The sequence below is a fragment of the Belonocnema kinseyi genome, chromosome 6 (genome assembly GCF_010883055.1).
Source record: "Belonocnema kinseyi isolate 2016_QV_RU_SX_M_011 chromosome 6, B_treatae_v1, whole genome shotgun sequence".
Taxonomy (NCBI): Eukaryota; Metazoa; Arthropoda; class Insecta; order Hymenoptera; family Cynipidae; genus Belonocnema; species Belonocnema kinseyi.
Genome location: NC_046662.1, coordinates 69,115,297 through 69,137,080, shown reverse-complemented (window position 1 = coordinate 69,137,080; position 21,784 = coordinate 69,115,297). Strand labels below are relative to the sequence as shown.

Here is a 21,784-nt window from a genome sequence, read left to right as displayed (position 1 = left end):
AGGTACATTTTAAGTAAAAAAATTAGCTATTAAACAAAAAAGAAAAACGAATTTTCAACCGAAAATATGAATTCTGAAAGAGAACGATCAATTTTCTACCATAAAAGACAAATTTTCAACAAAAACCATAAATATTTATCCTAAGAAAACAAATTTTCAACCAAAAATTGAATATTTAAATTTACAGTGAAGGAAATTTATTTTAAAAAATGTCAGCTAGAGTGATGAATCTTTAACTGAAATAGTTTAAAATAGTTTAATTCAACTAAAATTGAAAAGTTAAATTTTTAGTAGAATAAACAAATTTTAAATACAAAAAAAGAACGAATTTTCAAGAAAATAACTAAATTTTCAATTAAAGAGATGACTTTAAAAAAATTATGAATTATTAATAAGAAACATGAATTTTTAACAGGAATTTAACTTTGAACCAAGTAGTGGAATTTTCAACTGAGAAGAATAATTGTTTACCAAAATGGCGAATTTAAAGGGAAAAAAACGTGAATTTTCGAATGACAAAAATATATTTGCAGCCAAAAATTAAATAGTCAAATTTTCAGTAAAAAAATATTTACAAACATAAAAAACAAATTTTCAACTAAAATGACGAATCATTAACTAAAATATTTTAATGTTTAACAAAAATATGAATTCTCAAGCAAAAAGATGACGAATTTTAAATAAAATAGTTTAATTCTACAAAAAAATGGTTATTTTTCTACGAATTGCTTTTTTAACAAAAAAGAATACATTTTTACTGAGAAAAAAATTTGATAAAAAATAGTTTTATCTACCAATTACTTATTTTTAGAAACAACATAAATTTTCAATCAAAACAGAATAGTTACATTTTCAGTTTAAAAAAATTTTAACCAAAGATATGAATTCTTATGCAAAAAGACCAATTTTTAACCATAGATTGAATAGTTAAATTTTCAATTAAAAAAAAATTGATTTTAAACCGAAGAGCCGAAATTTATAAAACAAATATTTTATTCTACAATTAGAAATTTTCAACAAACAACATTAATTGTAACCAAAAAGAGAATAGCTAAATTTTCAGTTAGAAAAAAATTAATTTCTAAAACAAAAAGAAACGACTTTTCAACAAAACTTTTCAAGCCAAATATTTTATTTTCAACTAAATAGTGGAATTTTGAACTAAAAAAATATCAGTTTTCTACCAAAACTAGAATAGTTCAAACTTTCAGTTACAAAAATTAATTTTCCACCAAAAAAATTCCACCAAAGTGATGAATTTTCTACTAATATAAATAATCTTCAACTGAAACAGATAAATATTAAAGCAAAGATTAATTTTTGACAAAAGGGTATACGTTTCAACCACGTAGTTTTATTTTCAACGAAAAAGATGAATCTTTCACTGGAATAGTTGAATTTTAAACCAAAAAGATATATTTTCAACCAAGAAGATTAATTTCTCCCCAAAAATACGCATTTTCAACAAAATACATGAATTGTCAACTGAAAAAGAAGAATTTTCCACCAAATATTTAAATTTTGATCCAAAAAAGAAATTGATGAATCTTCCACTAAAATTATTAAATCTACATCTGGAATAGACGAACTTTTAACAAAAAAAGTTAAGCTTTCAACAAAATATTTTTTTTTTAAACGAAAAAGATCAATTTTCAAACGAAAAAATTTTTTGTCAAAAAGGCGTTTGTTCAACAAAATACAAAATTTCTTAACTAAGAACTACAACTTTTCTACCAACTAAAATGGAATAGTTAAATTTTCAGTTGAAAATTAATTTTCAAACGAAGTGATGAATTTTCAACTAAAAAAGATCAATTTTCTACCAGAAATGGAATAGTTAAATTTGCATTCAACCGAATTGATGAAGTGTTACCTAACATTTTAAATCTTCGCTTGGAGTAATTAAATTAAATGCTTCAATTTTCAGTTAAAAAATTATTTATCAACCAAACTGATAAACGTTCAACTGAAATAATAGTTGGATTTAAATCCAGAAAAGATCAGTTTCCAACCAAAATTTAAATAGTTCAATTTTCAGTTGAAAAGTATTTTTCTACAAAAAAAAATATTTAAAAAATGCAATGAAAATGATGAATCTTCAACTAAAATTATTAATCTACAACTGGAATAGATGAATTTTTAACAAAAAAGTGTAGATTTCTACAAAATAGTTTTATTTTCGATCAAATAGATAAATTTTCAAAGAAAAAAATCCTTTTTTGCAAAAAGGCGATTTTTCAATAAAATATCAAATTTCTTAACTAAAAACTACAACTTTTCTACAAAAAAAAATGAAATAGTTAAATTTTTAGTTGAAAATTAAATTTCAAACAAAGTGATGAGATTTTAACTAAAAAGATAAATTTTCAACCATGAAGATCAATTTCTTCGAAAAAAAGACGTATTTTCAATGAAATAAATGTACTTTAAAAGAAAAAAACAATAGTCAAACAAAAATTAAATGGTTAAATTTTCTATTAAAAAAGTATTTCTCAAAAAAAAATATATATTTAAAAAATGCAATGAAACTGATGAATCTTCAACCAAAACTATTGATCTACAACTAGAATAGATGAATTTTTCAATAAAATACCAAATTTCTTAACTAAAAACTGCAACATTTTAACTAACAAAATGAAATAGTTAAATTTCAAGTTGCACATTAAATTTCAAACAAGATGATGATTTTTTAACTAAAAATATCAGTTTTCAATCAGAAATGAAATAGTTAAAATTGCAACAAAAAAATTAATTTTAAACCGAATAGATGAAGTTTTACAGGGTTGACCGTTTTAATCAAAGGACTAAATGCCCGGTCATTTCCCGGTTTTTCCCCGGTTCGCAAATATTTTTCTCCGTCAATAAACTGTAAAAAGTTGAAATATAAAGATAAACAGTAAAAGTAAAAGGAATAAAAAATAAAGAACAAACTAAAGCATTCAAAGTGGAACTCTTGAATTTTTAACTTTTAAAATTGAAGTTTAAAAGTTTTTAAAATCAAAAATTTGCTATTGAATTGTTCAATAATTTACAGATATAAACTGAAAGGTACTAACACTTTTCAACTGAATAATTTCAAGTTTGATGAATTTAAACAGCAAAATTCATAAATTATGATAAATTTTCCAGGTTAACATTTTCAATACTTTAAATTAAAGAATAAATCAATAAACTTTAAAAATGTTCAAAATTATATTATTCAGTTATTTTGGGCCAATAATTATTTTAAGATTTACATTTTTTCAACTCAAAAGTTCTTAAATACAATTTTAATTATTTTTATTTTAAATAGTTTAAGCATTCTTGAAAAACTTTAAAATTATATTCCGAAATCTTGAGAGATCTAGAAGTAGTTTAAAATTTAATTTAGCTTTATTTTTAAAATTTTTTCAAAACTTCTCAATAACTTAAAAAATTAATTGAATTTGTCCTACAAATTTTAGAAAATCCTGCAATTTAAAAAAAATGTCCTTAAAATTTGGATTTCTAAATAACAGTTGAACACTTATTATTTTTAGAAACAATTAGAGTAATTTTAAGAGATATTTAACAGTTTGAAAAAGATTAAAAACTAATTTAGAACTTGAAACAATTTCAAATAATTTTAAGGAAGTGTGTTTACCGAAAAAATTTGGTTATACGTAACGAAATTTCGGTGCACATACTCACAACCTAATTTAAAACAAAATCTAGATTTTTGCAGTTTACAAAAAAATTAGAGGCTTTTTAATCATTGTGAAAGGCTCCAAACGAATAAAACCATTTTCTTAACATTCCTACGAAAATTGAAAATGATTCTTCATTTCAAAAACTATTTTAACAGAATATTCAAAAAGATTTTAAGAGCATTCCAATATTATTAAAAACGACCCAGAAAAAATTTAAGTATTTTTTTTTAATTTTTAAGATTTTTAAAAATTGAAGGAACAATTTTATTCAGTTTAAAATATGCTTAGATGTTCTGAATTTTTTTTTTCAAAAACTTCGTTTAAATTACTTTATATCATTTTAGGTTTTTAATTATTTTTGAATCTTTTCAAAACTTCTAAATATCTCTTAAAATTACTCAAATTTTTCTAAAAATAATACGTGTTCAATTATTATTTATATATCAAAATTCAACAGTTTCGCTTACAAATTAAACATTTTATTAAGTAAAACAATACAAATTGTAATGTTAAAATATGTTCGAAATTTTAACCATTCAAAGCTTTCTATGTTAAACATTTAGGTTTCAAATAGTTTACTTTTGAATATTTGGCTTCAATTTAGTGGTCTTAAATTATAAGTCAAATATTGATAAATATTAAATAATTATCATTTTTCTTGATAATTTTTTAAAAAATTAAATGGGTTAAAAATAGAATAATTTAGACTGAAACAATATTTTTAATAAAATCCTTTAATTACGAATCTGGAAATTCTTTATCTTTCAACGGATTTAGAATCGTTTTATCATATCAATTATTTTACAGTTCTTAATACTTAAAGTACTGATCCATTTAAAAAATTATTTATTTATATTTACAGTTGATAAAATAAAACTACTTTTTATCAAAAATGTACAACTTTAAACTTTTTAATTTTTAATTGTTTAAGTCTTCAAGACTGCTGGTTATAATTCTCTAATTAAAAAATATAAGCTTATAAATAAAAATTTTAAATAGAGAATTTTTCATGTAAAAGATTGTAGAATTACGCATTATAAACTATAAGATTTCATAATTTAAAAAAATGAATTGAACCAATTATTTAAAAAACTGTTGAAATCGAAATTGGACAGATTTTTCTTCTGAAAATTTGTCAAATCTCCGGTCAAGAAAGAAATTCACTGTCATTTCCCGGTCTCAGAAAATTCCCGGTCATTTCCCGGTCCAGCGGCCACCATGTTTTACCTACAATTTTTAATATTTACCTGTAGTAATTGAATTAAAACAAAAGAAGATGAATCTTTAACTGAAGGATTCAAATTTTCAACTAAAAAGAAACATTTTCAACCAGGAAGATGAATTTATTCCAAAAATGACGAATTTTTAACAAAATAAAAGAACTTTCAACTATAAAAACAATAGTCAAACACAAATTAAATGGTTAGATTTTCAGTTAAAAAATTAATTATCAACCGAACTAATAAATTTTCAACTAAAATAATAAATCTTTTACTGGAAGACTAGACTTTGCAACTATACATATAAATTTTCAACCAAGAAGATTAATTTCTCCCAAAAAGACAAATTTTCAACAAAATACATTAATTTTCAACTGGAGGAGTTCAATTTTAAACAAAAAGGATGAATCGTCAACTGAAAGATTCAAATTTTCAACAGAAAAGATCAATTTTCGACCATGAAGACTAACTTCTCCTAAAAAATACGAATTTAATAGTTAAATAAAGCTTTTACTAATAAATAAAAAAAATACTAATAAAATTAATACTTAATACTAATAAACTTTGTACTGATAAAAAAACATTGTTATTTAATGTTATAATACAATTTGAAGAAAAATTAATAACACTGACGAACAAATTTCTCAAATGTAAAAAAATTCCCCGACATTTCCAGGTATATACAAATTCCCTGATAATTCCAGGGTTTCTAGGTTTCTTAGACGAGTAGACGTCCTGTCGTAAATATTATTTTAAAAAAACTTATTCTTTCTTATTTATTCAGAAATGTGTAATATTTAAAATACTGTATACCAAAAATTCTCCAATAGTTTGACCTTGCCCTTTAAAAGCGTAAAGAAAGGCATTTCCTAATCTTTTTTGTAAAGTTCTTGAATCGACGTATGTTTTACTCGCTCTATGACTTTAAGTACAGCTTCCATTAGCTGTTTATGGACTTCCTCGACGTCTTGTTCAGCATCAATCACTTCCCAATTGTCCTCTTTAAGTTTCTCGAAATTATCGGCTACTTTTCGTTGCATTTCTTGTTTTTCGAACCTCTCCTCGCCCCAGCCACCTCGAAGATTTTGCTTTTCTTCCTCAATATGCAGAAAAGCCACGAGATCTGGACGAGGAAGTCCTATGTCTGGCTTCTTACACGATTCCAGATCTTCTCCGGTGTTCGCGGCCGCGTATGCTGCTCCAGAAGCAGCGTATCTTTTTGAATTAAAAGAAATTTATTTAATTAAAAGCAGGTCTCATAGTCCCTATGGGATAAACTATAGGGACCAAAGAATCCTTTTTGTTACGGCAATAGGACACTTTACGCGCTCAAATGATAACAAATGCAGGATAAATTCAGAAGATTTCAGAACGATTCAAGTTACATTCCAAAGAATTCAAATGAATTGGAAATTTTTTTTAAAAACCGGAGGGGAATTGTCGGTGAAACTAATCCAACAGATGACGCCACCAACAGTCGGTCTGTCTTATCATTGAATTGCATTAAGAAATAGCAAAAATAATTAAAAACTTGATGCTGTTTGTAAATAAACAAAGAATATATATAAAAAATAAGAGTAACTATTACTAATTATTTGAAAAAAGAAAAAGTCATAAAAATATGTAGTTTAATACGGATAAAATTTAATTTTAAGATACATTTTGAAAGCAGTTCGAACTTCATATTTCTACGATTTATTTTGCTGATATTATTGATTTTATTATTTTTTCTAGTTAAAAAAAATATTTATTGTTAAAATTATTAACGTAGCTAATGAGAAAATTATTTAAAACATATACATGATCAGAACAATTAATAAAAAATATATCACTTATATCCAATACAAAAATATAATAATAATGAAAATATCTAAGGCTACAACTTGAGTTGCAAAGTAAAGAATAGTTGTACCTTTAAAATCTTAACAATTTCAAGTTTTGAAGGAAATATTTTTAAACAGTAATATTAATTTGAATTAAAAAGTTTTGAGGGAATTATTTGGTAAAAAGTCATTGACAAGACTGATAAATCAGAAAATGGATATAATATTATTCAATATAATGTATATATTTAATTAAATTGAACCGAACGTCATATATACATTAATACGGTTCAATAATTTATTTATTGCTTAATCTTGAAAGCTTTTTCTCGCTGCATACAACCCCTAATAATTTTATTTAAAATTTTAAATTCAAAGGAGATTTTGAATTAAACTGTTAATTATATTATTACAAACCTCATTTCTAAAATAAACAGACTATAAGCTATTAAACTCTATAAACAAACGTACTGTACTCATCACGCACAATTGGAGAAAATGCACTTTTGTCAGTCAAAAATGTTGAGAGCCTTCAATTTTTTGCGATTTTGAATTTTTTGTTTTAAATTAAATATTATTAAATTCTATAGATCTTGACTTTACGAACTTTTGTCTCCTCTATTTTTGTATTAATAATTTATCCACTCAAAGCATGGAAAAACTAAATTTTTTATATAATAATTTTCACGCTTCAATAACTGATTAGGAAAACCTTATATTGTCTTAAATAAATGTTTAGAAATTCATAGAATACAAATAATGTGCTTATTAATCCATTTATTTGTTATAAACCAATTTTATGAACAAATTGATCAATAATCTTATTATCGGTAAAAAAAATGTTTTACTAAAAATGCTTCACATTAATGTAGGAATGACATTTAATAACAAAAATACTTTAAAAGTTTATAATATCCACTGTGATAAACAATTTTTGTGGCAAAATATTTGATAATAAACATTGAATAATATTTGATAAAATATAACATTTCAAATTTTTGTAAACAAATTAGATAAAGAAGTTCAAAATTTTGGTGTTTTCGCATAGAAATTTTTTTCTATTTTTAAATTATTGGACGAATGACTGCTAATCACAAAAATATTTTAGAAGTTAACAATAACCATTGTTATAAATAATTCTTGTGACAAAATATTCAAAGGTAAGGTTTTATCAAAATTATTATTTTCTTTAGTTGCTACAATGGGTCCGAAAATTCCTAAAAAATATATCTTTGATAATATTTCGTAGAATATAACAACTTACATGTTTAAAAAAAATTTACATAAACAATTTCTAAATGTTGACAGTTTTACCTGGAAAAAGTCGGGTTTTCAATCTTAATAGATTGAAAATGAATCATAACACTGCATGCTAAGATTCACTCAATACAAAATCTTTTGACAATAAACGACCGACTTGGGCATCAAAGAAAATTTTAATTTGATAAAACCTTAAGCTTAAATATTTTGTCACAAGAATTGTTAATAACAGTGGTTATTGTTAATTTTTCTAATATGTTGGTAACTGGCAGTCATTCGTCCAATAACTTAAAACATTTTCAGTGCAAACAAAAAATTTCCATGCCAAAGGGCCAAAATTTCCAATCTGTTTATCTAATTTGTTTAGAAAAATTTAAATTGTTATATTTTATCTAATATTATTGAATATTTATTATTTTAAGGGATACCTGAAGTCGTTCTGGCCATTGAAGGAAATTATAATTTCAAAAATCTCAAATTCTAATATTTTGCCAAAATAATTGTTTATCACAGTGGTTATTATAAGCTCTTAAATTATTTTTGTTCTTAAATGTCATTCGTATAATAATGTAAAGCATTTTTAGCAAAAACAAAACATTTTTTACCGGTAATGAGACTATTTGTATATATGATGTTTGGTTCAATTTAAATAAATATAAACATTATATTAAATAATATTAAATCCATTTTCTCATTTATCAGACTTGTCATTGACTTTTTACCAAATAATTCCCTCCAAACATTTAAATCAAAATTACCCTTACTTTTTAAAAATATTTCCTTCAAAACTCGAAATTGTTAAGATTTTAAAGGTACAAAGATTTTTCACTTTGAAACTGAAGTTGTAGTCTTACATATTTTAATTATTATTATTATATTTATATTGGATATAAGTGATATATTTTTTATTACTCCTTCTAATCATATATATGTTTTAAATAATTTTCTCATTGAGGAATTAAATATTGTTAATTTTTTTATTAGCACCGTTAATATTTTTAACTATGACAAATAATCAAATCAATAATGTCAGTAAAATAAATCATAGAAATATGAAGTTCGAACGTCTTTCAAAATGTATTTTAAAATTAAATTTTATTCATATTAAACTACATATTCTTATGACCTTTTCTATTTTTAGATAATTAGTAATAGTTACTCTTATTTTTTCATATACATATATTTTGTTTATTTGCAAACAGCATCAAGTTTTAAATTATTTTTGCTTTTTCTTGATGCAATTTAATGAAAAAGTCAGACCTACTTTTTGTGGCGCCATCTTTCGGATTACTTTGACCGACATTTCCCCTTCGGATCGTAAGAAAGCTACTGGTGCATACACATACACGGTGGAGGCAGGGGGCTGATTAAAACCAATCAAGTGAATTTAGAACAATTTGAAAATATGAAAAAACTTAATTGAATTCAGTCACTTTGAAATAAGCTTAGAAAAATTCAAGTGAATTCAATGAATTTGATGAAATGTCTAAGAATTCAACGTGAAGTTAATAGAATTCAGGATCAATTAAATTTAAAAATTTTAAATTAAAAAAAAAATGACTGAATTAAGCAGAATTGAGTAAATTCAGTAGGATTCAAGTAAACTAAAAAAAATTAAAGAGAATTCCAAAGAATTTAAAAGAATTCAGGATGAATACCAAAAAAAATTTCAAATCTCTTCAAATCTTTAAAACCCTACTAATGACTACAAAAAAATTCAAGTTAAATTCCAAAGAATTTAAATGATTCGGAAAAATGTTAAGAATAAAAAAAGATCTGATTGATTACAATAATTTGTTAGCGAATTTAGAGAAATTGAAGAGAAATAAAAATAATGAGATGAAAATCATAAAAAATCTAGCTGAATTTAAGAAGCAATCAAGTGAATTGAAAACTATTCTAAATTATGGCAAAATTATTTGAATTGGGTAGAATTGAGTGAATTTAGAAGAATTCAAAATAATTTTAAAGGATTCAGGGTGAATTCCAAAAACATTTAAAATCTCTTCATATCTTTGAAATCCTACTAATGAGTACAAAATAATTCAAGTTAAATTCAAAAGTATTTAACTGAATTGGAAAAATGTTAAGATGCAAAAAAACGTTAATTGATTACAATCAATTTTTAGCCAATTTAGAGAAATTTAAAATAAATAAGAAGAATGAGATTGAATTCATAAAAAATCTAGCTGAATTTAAGAAGCAATCAAGTGAATTGAAAACTATTAAAAAATATGGAAAAATTATTTTAATTGGGTAGAAATGAGTGAATTTAAAAGAATTCAAAATAATATAAAAGGATTCAGGGTGAATACCAAAGAATTTAAAATCTCTTCATATCTTTGAAACCCTAATAAATACTACAAAAAAAATTAAGTTAAATTCAAAAGAATTTTAATGAATTGGAAAAATGTCAGGAATCAACAAAAAATTTGATTGGTTACAATACATTTTTATCGAATTTAGAGAAATTTAAAAGTAATAAGAAGAATGAGTTTGAATTCATCAAAAATTTAGCTGAATATAAGAAGCAATCAAGTGTTGTGAAAACTATTCAAAAATATAGAAAAATTATTTGAATTAGGTAGAAATGAGTGAACTTAGAAGAATTCAAAAGAATTTAAAAGGATTTAGGATAAATTAATAAGAATTCAGGGTGATTTCCAAATGAAATGCAAAAAATATTTGAAACTCTCTTCAAATCTTCGAAACCCTACGAAAGTCCTCATGTTTTGTGAAAAATTCTTTGAAATCTATGAAATTATTAAAATCCTTTTAAATTCTCAAAACCCTTGGAAATCACTTGAAATTGTTTAAATCTCTTGAAAATACCTTGAAAGCTTTTAAAATACATTAAAATATTTCAGTCTTTGAAAGTCTTTAAACTACTGAAATAAATAAAAAATTGCTGAGAATCTTTTAAAAATGGCTAAAATGTTTCGATCACTTAGATAAGGTTTAAAAGCCTTTGAAACTTGAAGTATTTTAAATCATTTTATATCCCATTAAAATACTGAAATTGATAAAAAATGTCTATGCGCTCTTTCAAAACAACCAAAATTTTTAAAAATACTTTACGCTCCTTTGGATTTTTCTTAAGCACTTAAACATGCCAAGGAACTTGAAAAAATATGTTAAAATATTTCAAATCCTTTAATCTCTTTATCAATTAATCCTCCGAATCTATTAAATTAAAAATTTTGCAATTAAAAAAAATTCATTGAAGCAATCGTCCCAGTAAAAGTAAATTTACACGTTAGAGAATTGTTTTTCTGAAATTACATCTGGTAAGTTTTTAGTACGATTCCAGATGATGAATATTTTGGGTAGAAACTTAATCATTTGGTTTAAAATTTTATATTTTTTGTTGACAATTCAACTGTTTGTTTTAGAATTCTGGAATTTTATTACAAATTCGTCTTGTTTATAGTAAATTAATCTTTTTGGTTAAAAACTTTGAAATTTTATTAAAATTTATTTTAAATTTGAACTACTTTCTTAACAAATAAATGTTGTCGCCTTTTTCTTTCTTCAAAGTTCAACTTTTTGGTTGAGAATTCTTTAATTTTATTAAAAATTTTTTTTTTAGTAAATAAATTTTTTGTCCAGAATTTCATCTTTTTTAGTCGAAAATTCAACTTCTCGTTTGAGAATTCTTTAATATTGTTAAAAATACGTTTTTTTCAGTAGAAAATTAATCTTTATGTTTAAAAATTCATACTTTTCATTAAAAAATTAACAACTAGATTTTAAAGTTAAACTAATTTCTCAAAAATTATAAATTTTGTTCTGTTTCCTTCTTTGCAAAAAATTCAACTTTTTGGTTCAGATTTTTTAAATTTTATTTAAAAATTGTCTTTTCGTTAGTAAATTAATATTTTTGTTTAGAATTTCATCTTTTTCAGTTAAAAATTCAACTTTTCCGTTGAGAATCCTTTAATTTTGTTGAAAATACGTTTTTCCGGTAGCAAATTAATCTTTGTTTCAAAATTCATATTGTTCATTAAAACGTTAACAACTAGGGTTTAAAATTAAACTACTTTCTTAAAAATTACAAAAATCTGTCTTTCTCTTTCTTTCTTAAAATTGAGAAAAAAAATTCTTCGTCTTTTTTAGGTTGAAAGTTCAACAATTTAGCAAAAAAAATCAAATACTTAGTAAACAATTTTTTTTAAATTAAAAATTTAACTATTCTATTTTTGGTTAAAAATGTACCTTTCTTGGTTTGAAAATAATAAACTATTAAAATATTTCGCATTTTTTTAAGCAATCGACTCGGAAAAGATCAGATTTGATATTATTGTGTTTAAATTTTTTAGACTTCTCCAGACTTCTCAACAAAAAAATATAAATTTTGAACCAAGAAGATTAATTTCTCCCATAAAAGATAAATTTTCAACAAAATACATGAGGTTGCAACTAAAAAAGATCAATTTTCGACCAAATAGTTGAATTTAGATCCAGAGAAGATCAGTTATCAACCTAAAATGAAATACATAAATTTACAGTTAAATAAGTATTTATCCACAAAAAAAATATTTAAAAAATACAATGAAACTGATGAATCTTCAACTAAAATTATTAATCTATAACTGGAATAGACGAATTTTTAACAAAAAAGTTTAACTTTCTCGAAAATAATTTTATTTTCAATCAAAAATGAATTTTCAAACAAAAAGATTCTTTTTTTTACCAACAAGGGGATTTTTCAATAAAATAAAAATTTCTTAACTAAAAACTACAACTTTTTAATCAAAAAAATGGAATAGTTAAATTTGCATTCAACCGAATTGATGAAGTTTTAACTAAAATTTTAAATCTTCACTTGGAGTAATTGAATTAAAAAAAAAGAAGATGAATCATTAACTGCAAGATTGAAATTTTTAACCAGAAAAATAATTTTTCATCCATGAAAATTATTTTATTCTAAAAAAGACGATTTTTTAATTAAATAAATAAACTTTTAACTTAAAAAACACGTAAAAAAATAAATGGTTAAATTTTCATTTAAAAAATTAATGATCAACCAAACTAATGAATTTTCAACTACAATTAGAAATTTTTTACTGGAAGACTAGACTTCTGAACAAAAAAAAAAATTTTCAACCAAGAAGATTAATTTCTCCCGAAAAAATTAATTTTCAAACAAAATTGATGAATTTTTAATTAAAAAAGATGAATTTTCAACCCGAAATGGAATAGTTAAATTTGCAAAAGATGAAAGAAAATAAATTTTCAACCGAATTGATGAAGTTTTAACTAAAATTTTGAATCTTAACCTGGAATAGTTGAATTTTAAACAAAGAAGATGAATCGTCAGCTGCTAGATTCAAATTTTCAACAGAAAAGATAATTTTTCAACCATGAAGATTAACTTCTACTAAAAAATAAGAATTTAATAGTTAAATCAAGCAATATAAAGCTACTTTTACTAATAAAAAAACATTGTTATTTATTGTTATAATACAAGTTTTCAACTAAAAATGAAATACATCAATTTTTAGTTGAAAAAGTATTTTTTAAGCATAAAAAAAAAGAAAAGAAAAATGCAATGAAACTGATAAATCTTTAATTAAAATGATTAATCTACAACTGGAACAGATGAATTTTTAACAAAAAAGTTAAGCTTTCTACAATAGTTTTATTTTCGAAAAAAAAGATGAACGTTTAAATAAAATTATGCTTATTAACCGGAATACTTGAATTTTTAACCAAAAAGATGAATTTTTTAGAAAGAATATTTTTTTTCACCAAAAAGACGATTTTTCAATAAAATACGAAATTTCTCAGCTAAAAAATAAAACTTCTCAACCAAAAGAATTGAATTGTTAAATTTTGAGTTGAAAATTAATTTTCAAACAAAAGTGATGAATTTTTAACCATGAATATAAATTTCTTCCAAAAAGGAAGAGTTTTCAAAAAAAATAAATAAATTTTCAATTAAAGAAAATGAGTCATGGACCAAAAATCGAATAGTTAAATTTGCAGTTAAAATAATTCACTATCAAAACTGATGGAATTTTCACCTAAAGCGATGAATCCTCAGCTGGAACAGTTGAATTTTAAAACAAAAAATGAGTTTTTAACTAAAATAAATTAGTTTTCAACTAAAGAAAATAAGTAGTCAACCAAAAATTGAATAGTTAAATTTTCAGTTGAAACAATTGATTTGCAAAAAAAGTGATGAATATTTAACTGGAATACTTGAATTTTCAAACAAGAAGATTAATTTTCTATCAAAAAGTCGATTTTTAAGCAGAATACACCAATTTTGACCAAAATAGTTTAATTTTCAACTGAAGCGGATCAATTGTCAACCAAATATATGAATTTTTCAGTTTAGAAACAATTTTCAGTTTAGAAAAATTAACTTTCCGCACAAAAAAATTTGTTTCAATGAAAATGATGAATTTTCAACTGGAATAGATGGATTTTAAATGTAGTTGATTTTTTAACTAAAAAAGATCCATTTTTAACCAAACATTTTAATTTTAAGCTGAAAAATACAAATTTTGAAGCAAATAATTGATTTTTTAAATAAAAAAAATAATTCTTTAATAAAAACTGGAATGCTTAAACTTTTAGTTTAAAAAGTTGATTTTCAGCCAAATTAATGAATTTTAAACTAAAACGATGAAAATTTAACTGGAATAATAGATTTCTTAACCAAAAAGCTGAATTTTTAAGCGAGAAGAGATTTATTTATTTTTTTTTTACCAAAAAGACGATTTTTCAACAAAATACATTAATTTCCTACTAAAGAAAATAAGTTGTCAACCAAAAATTGAATAGTTTCATTTTCAATTCAAACAATTAATTTTCAAACAAAAAAAAAAATGAATTTTTAACTAAAATGACGAAAATGTAACTGGAATAGATGAATTTTAAGCCAAAAGACCAATTTTTAACTAAAAAGGATAATTTTTAAACCAACAATTGAATATTTACATTTTTGGTACAAATAATAATAATAATTATTATTATAATTTTATAACATTATAATTATATAATGTTCAACCAAAGAAAATAAGTAGTCAACTAAAAATTGAAAAGTTAAATTTTCAGTTGAAACAATTAATTTGTCAAAAAAGTGATGCATTTTTAACTAAAATCATTAATATTTAACTGGAATACTTTAATTTTCAAACAAGAAGATTAATTTTATATCAAAAAGTCGATTTTTAAACAAAATACATAAATTTTTACCAAAATAGTTGAATTTTCAACTGGAGAGGATCAATTGTCAACCAAATATATGAATTTAGAACTAAAAAAGATTAGTTTACAGACAAAAATAGAATTGTTCAATTTTCAGTTTAAGAAAATTAATTTTCCGCACAAAAAAAATTTTTCAACGAAAGTGATGAATTTTCAACTGTAATAGATGGCTCTTAAACCAAAAGGATTAATTTTTTATCAAGAAAATTGAGCTTTTAACCAATTCTTATTATTTTCAACTAAAATGAAGAATATTTTATTGAAATAGTTGAATTTGCAACCAAAAAGGTGATTTTTCAAAGAAAAAGATTGATTTTCTACCAAAAAGACGAATTTTTAAACAAAATACAGCAAATTTCAGCGAAGCAGTTGATTTTTCAACTAAAAAAGATCAATTTTTAACCAAATAGTTTAATTTTAAACTAAAAAATACAAATTTTGAAGCAAACGACTGATTTTGTAACTAAAAAAGATATTAAAAAAAAACTGGAGTACCTAAATTTTGAGTTCAAACAATTAATTAAAAAAAAACTGATGAATTTTGAACTGAAATAACGCAAATTTAACTGGAACAGATGAATTTTAAACCAAAAAGACCAATTTTTAAGCAAAAAAGATCATTTTTAAACCAACAATTGAATAGTTAAATTTGTAGTATAAAAAATAATGTTCAAAGAGAATAATTTTCAAACAAAGTCGAAGAAAATTAATTTCTAAACCATCAAAACAAAATTCATCGAAATGATTAAAGTTCCAACTGGAATAATTTAATTTTTCGTAAAATAAATTAATGTTCAGCCAAAGAAAAAAATAATTTTGAAGAAAAAGGTCATTTTTTTGCGAAAGAAATAAATTATTTTTAATTAAAATGCTTAATAATTTATACGTTTAAAATAGAAGCATTTAGCATTTACCAATTAAACAATTTCCGATTAAATTCAATTTAAATACAGAATTTAAAATGTTAAACGTTTATAAAACGAAGAATAAATCAATAAAATTGTAAAAAGTTCAACAGTATATAACTTTAAGTCATTTCAAGTTAGAGATATTAAAGATTGAACGATTTTGTTTTTAAATTAAACACTTTTTAAATTAGACGTTAAACTATCTTTGTTTTAAGAAGTTTTTAAATGAAGAATCGTTTAATTGTTATTTATACATACAAATTTAATACTTTCACTTTCAAATTAAAAATGTAAAAAATGAAATATTTAAAATTCTAACACTTGAAGCTTGAATTTACCACTACAAACTTTTATCGATTCATGACTTTATATTTTAACTAATTCAGTTTTAAATGATTTACTCTTGAATATTTAAAAAATATATATATTTTGTTTTTATTCATTTAAATTTATTTAAAAATTGAAAATAGTTTATAAATTGTTAATCGCGAGTTTACACTTGCTCAACTATTCAAAAGCCGAATTTATAATTCAAAAGCGAATTTAAACAGAATTTTTACAACTTTTTGGTTGAAAATGCATAAATTGAAGAATTTAAAAATTCTAGTATTCCAGTTAACTTCAAAGTCTGTAAATTTTCAAAATTTTAGCAGATTCAGAATCGTCTTGTAAAATAAATTGTTTGCGTTGAACGCTTTTAATTTTTAATTGTTCAGTATTCAAAGTTGCATTTCAAAATCCTTAAAATGAAAAATGTACGCTTAAAAATGAAGACCTAAAAATGGAAAATTTATATTTTAAGAGATTTTAGAATAACGCATAGTAAACTGAATGATTTCATAATTGAAAAAGCTAACAATTAAACTTCAAATTCAAAATTAAAATTTTGTAAAATCATTTTCAAAGATTAAATTTTTTTAAGAAGCCTTTAAAACTCAATCATTTAAAACTGAAAGTTCTTGAGAGTAAGTCCTGAAAAATTCAATAATTCATAAAATCGTGAAAATTTGGAGATAGAAAGGTTTGGTTTAGATTCTAATGTTGTGAAATGAAAAATTAATTTTTACCTATCTATTATTAACGTTTTTCCAGAGTTCAGAGATTCTATCATATCACTGGCTCGTTCCCAACGATTTTTCGAGAAAAGCAAGTGAATTGCACCTGGCTCTAATTCTGTTTTGTTTAATAAATATTGATTAATTGTTGAACCTATTGCCGTTGTTCTATCTGAAAAAGATCAAAGCAGAATGTGGGATCAAATCATTTCTCATTATTACATTTATAAATACGTAAACTTTTTAGATTTTTAAATATAGATCAAAATAAAAATGTAAGTTCTCCAAATCCTCTGGCATAAAAACGATATTTGAAGCAAAAAAAACAAACAATTTAGAAAAACCCGCGATGCATAGTGGGACATAAAAAGTTTTTACAGGCATTTAAAAAAGAAAAAGTTAATTAAGTTTCAAATCAATTTGTGAGATCTGATTTTTGATCGTATCTATTAATTTTGTATTTATCAACAAAGTGCACTCCTTACAAGTAATATTAGAAACGTTACAATATTTTAACAAATTTATTTATTTTACATTAACAAATAAATTAATAATTACTTCAAGGTTACAACTTTTAGGAATTTATTTTTCAGTTTTTTGTTCGAGATGTACGTGAAAACAATGTTTGGTTACCATTTTTTCAAAGCCGAAAGTAATTTTTAATGTTATAAACAAATTTAATAAACAAATGCATATCTATGACATTTAATTATCTAAATATTTTGTTCCTATACCTAAATTCATCGCAAATAAATAATATGAACGATTTGTTAATATTTTATAACATTTGTAATTGTTTAAATAAATTTGATAAACAAATACAAATTTTCTTAAATTTTCGAAAGGCAGATTTGGTTTTATCAAAGAAATTAATTTTGAAAGTACTTAAGAAAATCCATGACTTATGGTGCTTTATCATCCAATAATAATTGTTTATTTTATAAACATTTTTATAACAAAATTCATAGCTTGCCAACTTTACAACAAAACGATGCTATTTTTACGAAATCGACTGTCAGTGACTCAGAGAAGACCTTATTTATAAAAAGAGTTTTTCAGGCGACAATATTTGTTATTTATTAACATCAATTTCATTTAAAAAATACCAATTTTCTTCAGTTTTCAAACAGCAGACGTCGTTTTTTTAACAGAATTGACTTTAAATAGCATGGAAAAATTCTTCCCTTATGAAACATTATCAATAAAGAATTTTTCATTTTATAAACAATTTTAGAAACAAATTCACAACTTGACTAATTTTTAAAAAATGAAGGTAGTTATTTTTAGGAAATCAACTGCCAATGATTTAGAAAGGACCCTATTTATTAGGAGACTTTGTGTAGTGAAACCATTTGTTATTTAATTAAATAAATTTTGTAAACAAAAACTGATTTACGTCAATTTTAACCCTCAAGGTGCTACAACGGGTCCCAAGGACCCAGCCGATTTTTACAATACTCATTTTTGTGAGATTCTAGGCTACAATTTGAAAAAAATAAATAAATTCCGCTGAGTCTATTTAAAACGGAGATATTTTAGTTTGAAGTTTGCTCGGGTCTGCTGGACCCGTTCTAGGTGGAACGGAAAATTTCGAGGTTCTAGCACTTCTGGGTCAAATTTTTAGTTTAAAAATTACTTTCCACAAAAAAAATAACTTAGAACAACAAAAAATTAACTTAAAAAAAAATAATTACATTTTCAAACAAAGTTATGAATTTTTTAATAAAACTGTAAATATTTAACTAGAATAATTAAACTTTTAACTGAAAAGTTAATTTTTCAACCAAAAAGATTATCTTCTGCCTAAAAATAAGAATTTTCAACTAAAGAATATAATTTTCAACCAAAAATTTAATAAATTTTTATTTAAAGAATGAATGCTCAATTAAAGAGATGAATTTTTAACTAAAATTATGGTTTATTCAACTGGAATAATAGTTAGATTTTCAGTTTAAAAACAAAAAACAAAAAAATTTTCAACAAACTAATGCATTTTCGGCAAAAAATTCTTTTTTATCCAAAGTAAAAACCATTTTTTAATCAAATAGCTCATATTTCTACCAAAGAAATGGATTTCCAATTAAAATTATTATTATCATTTCCAATTAATTAAATTATAAAATTATATTATTATTACTTCATATAAAAATAAAAATTTTCAACAGAAAAACTTAACTTTCAATTAAATAATTTTATTTCCAATCTAAAAGATGGATTTTCAACTAAAATGATTAATATATAACTGGAATACTTGAAGTTTAACTTGCAAAAAAAAGATAATTTTCCACAAAAAAATCAATTTTTAACCAAATTTGTGGATTTTTGACGAAATGGTTGAATCTTCATTTAAAACAGACTAATTTCCATCATAATTGTTATATTTTGTAAAAAAAAAATTAATTTTCAAAAAATTTGACATTCAAATTTTTAGTTGCAGGAATTAATTGTCAATCAGACTGATAAATTTTTAACTAAATTGATTAATATTCATCTGGAATAATTTAATTTTATACCAAAAAGATGAGTTTTTTTACCACAAAGATTAATTTTCTACCAAAAAAATGCACATAGTTCATACATTTTCAAACAACTAGTTTAATTTTCAAATAGAAAATATCAATTTTCTGCCAAGCATAGAATAGTTAAATTTTCAGATAAAAATCTAATTCTTAACAAACAAAAAAAGCGGGTTTTAAGATAAATAGTTAACTTTTTTAACGGAATAGCTAAATTATTAGTTACTACAATTGATTTTCAACAAAGTAGTTACATTTATTTACAATAAGTAGATTAATTTTATACAAAAAATGAAATTTGTGTACCAAATATATACATTTTCATAAAACTAGTTTAATTTCTACATAAATAAAAACAAAATTCAATAATAAACTATGTTTTAATTAAAGTAAACTGAGATAATCTGCAAAATCTTCGACTGTAGATAAAGTAGAAATAACATTTCTAAATTGATCAAAATTATTCATTATTAATTCTCGGTCAATTCGCCACCTTGAATTTTTTTTAAACAATTTTACTTAAAAAGTTCGATTTCGTCATTTTTTGAGTGAGAAACCGTTTCTTTAACCAAATTAAATCTTTCTCTTTATGGTGGCTTTAGCTTAAGTGCTTATACCTTTGAATATTTCGGAATTTCAATCTTTACTCTGTATTTGTATTTTTTTATACAAATTATTTAAATAAATAAAGAATTTAATTATGTCGCCTGACAGTCTTCTAATAAATAAGGGCCCTTCTGAGTAATTAGCAGTCAATTTCGTAAAAAAACGACATACATTTGCTAACAAGCAGTAAATCTGTTTCTCAAATTTTTATAACAAACATATTATTATCAGGTATTAAATATGAGACATATTATTTATTGCCGATGAATTTTTGATCAGTTGGTTGAAGGAATGAAGTGTTTAGAACGTGAAATGGCTAATGTATGCATTTATTTATCAAATTATTTACTTTGGATTTTAAAAATAAAAAACTGAACATCGTTTTTACATATATCAAACAAAAAATTGGAAAATAAAGTCTCCGAATATTTTAAATCTTATTAATTTATTTAAAATTTTGGAACCTTTTGAATATCATTTATAAGGAGTGCCATTGCTGTTATCATAATGTTTTACATAAATTTAAGTGAATTTTCAAAAACTGGGATTGTTTATTAGAAAAATGTCAACTTTTTTGTTAAATAAAAAATTAATAGAAAAAAAGGTTTAAAAATCGACTGCGACAAATTACTTTGAAATTTAGTTGTCTTTAAATTTAAAAAAAAGGCTGAGATCCTTAAAAATGTCGAGCTCTAGAATAATTTGTCCAGACAAACTTTTTTGAACCACTGTGCGAGAAGTCATAGTCGTCACTTATCTTTATTTTTATCCATTTTTTGAATAAAATCTTGCGGAACCTTGCACAAGAAATTAGAAGAGCATATGTTGAAATAAAATGCGCTTTCAAATTTAAACCCAATTTCGCACTTTCTTGTCGATTTTTCAGTTTAAAAACCAACAAAATATAAAAAGATAAAAAGTGAACCGGTCAACCTAACCTCAAAATTATTAACCCCCAAAAAATGCAACAAATTGAAATGATAAACATTTTTCGAAAGAAGAAGAATTGGTAATTTCAAAAAAGTATTATATATGTCTGAAAATGGTAAATTACCTGGAAAAGACATTGCTTCTGCACGAATTAGACGATCGTTCAATGCTCGAACGAGCATTTTCACTTGTGTTGATTTCCCAGCGCGATCGCATCCTTCTAATACTATTAATGCACCTCTTTCAAACGCCATAGCTGATTAACAATAATTACTAATCACAAAAATAAACACATTTGTTTATATTGAAAATAATTCAAGCACCTCTAAATAATTAAAAAATAAACGGCAGCACGAAAATCAAACGAGAAATGACATACAAGATTCAAATAATTAGTTCTGCAGAATTTCCACTTCTGATTCACTGGCGCTAATGTACCGTAACTGTCAAATTTTGAAGTTTTCATAAATAATTTTTTTTCAAAATTGGATTATGTTATATGAAAAGTTACAAAAAGCATTTGAAACTTAGTTATCAATGAAAATTTTTCTATTTTAGTAATTTAAAATAATTTTACTTT

At 23.2% G+C, this 21,784-nt stretch overlaps 1 protein-coding gene across 1 annotated transcript; it reads right to left on the bottom strand.

The window, feature by feature from the left end:
• Window positions 1-5,452: 5,452 nt before the first annotated feature.
• On the bottom strand, window positions 5,453-21,584 carry LOC117174465 (thymidylate kinase). The gene is made up of 3 exons (XM_033363616.1): window positions 21,329-21,584; window positions 17,165-17,324; window positions 5,453-6,103 (listed from the first exon to the last, which is right to left on the bottom strand). The coding sequence occupies exons 1-3, from the start codon at window positions 21,456-21,458 to the stop codon at window positions 5,758-5,760; spliced, it is 636 nt and encodes a 211-aa protein (XP_033219507.1). The 5' UTR covers window positions 21,459-21,584; the 3' UTR covers window positions 5,453-5,757.
• Between the last annotated feature and the right edge of the window lie 200 nt (window positions 21,585-21,784).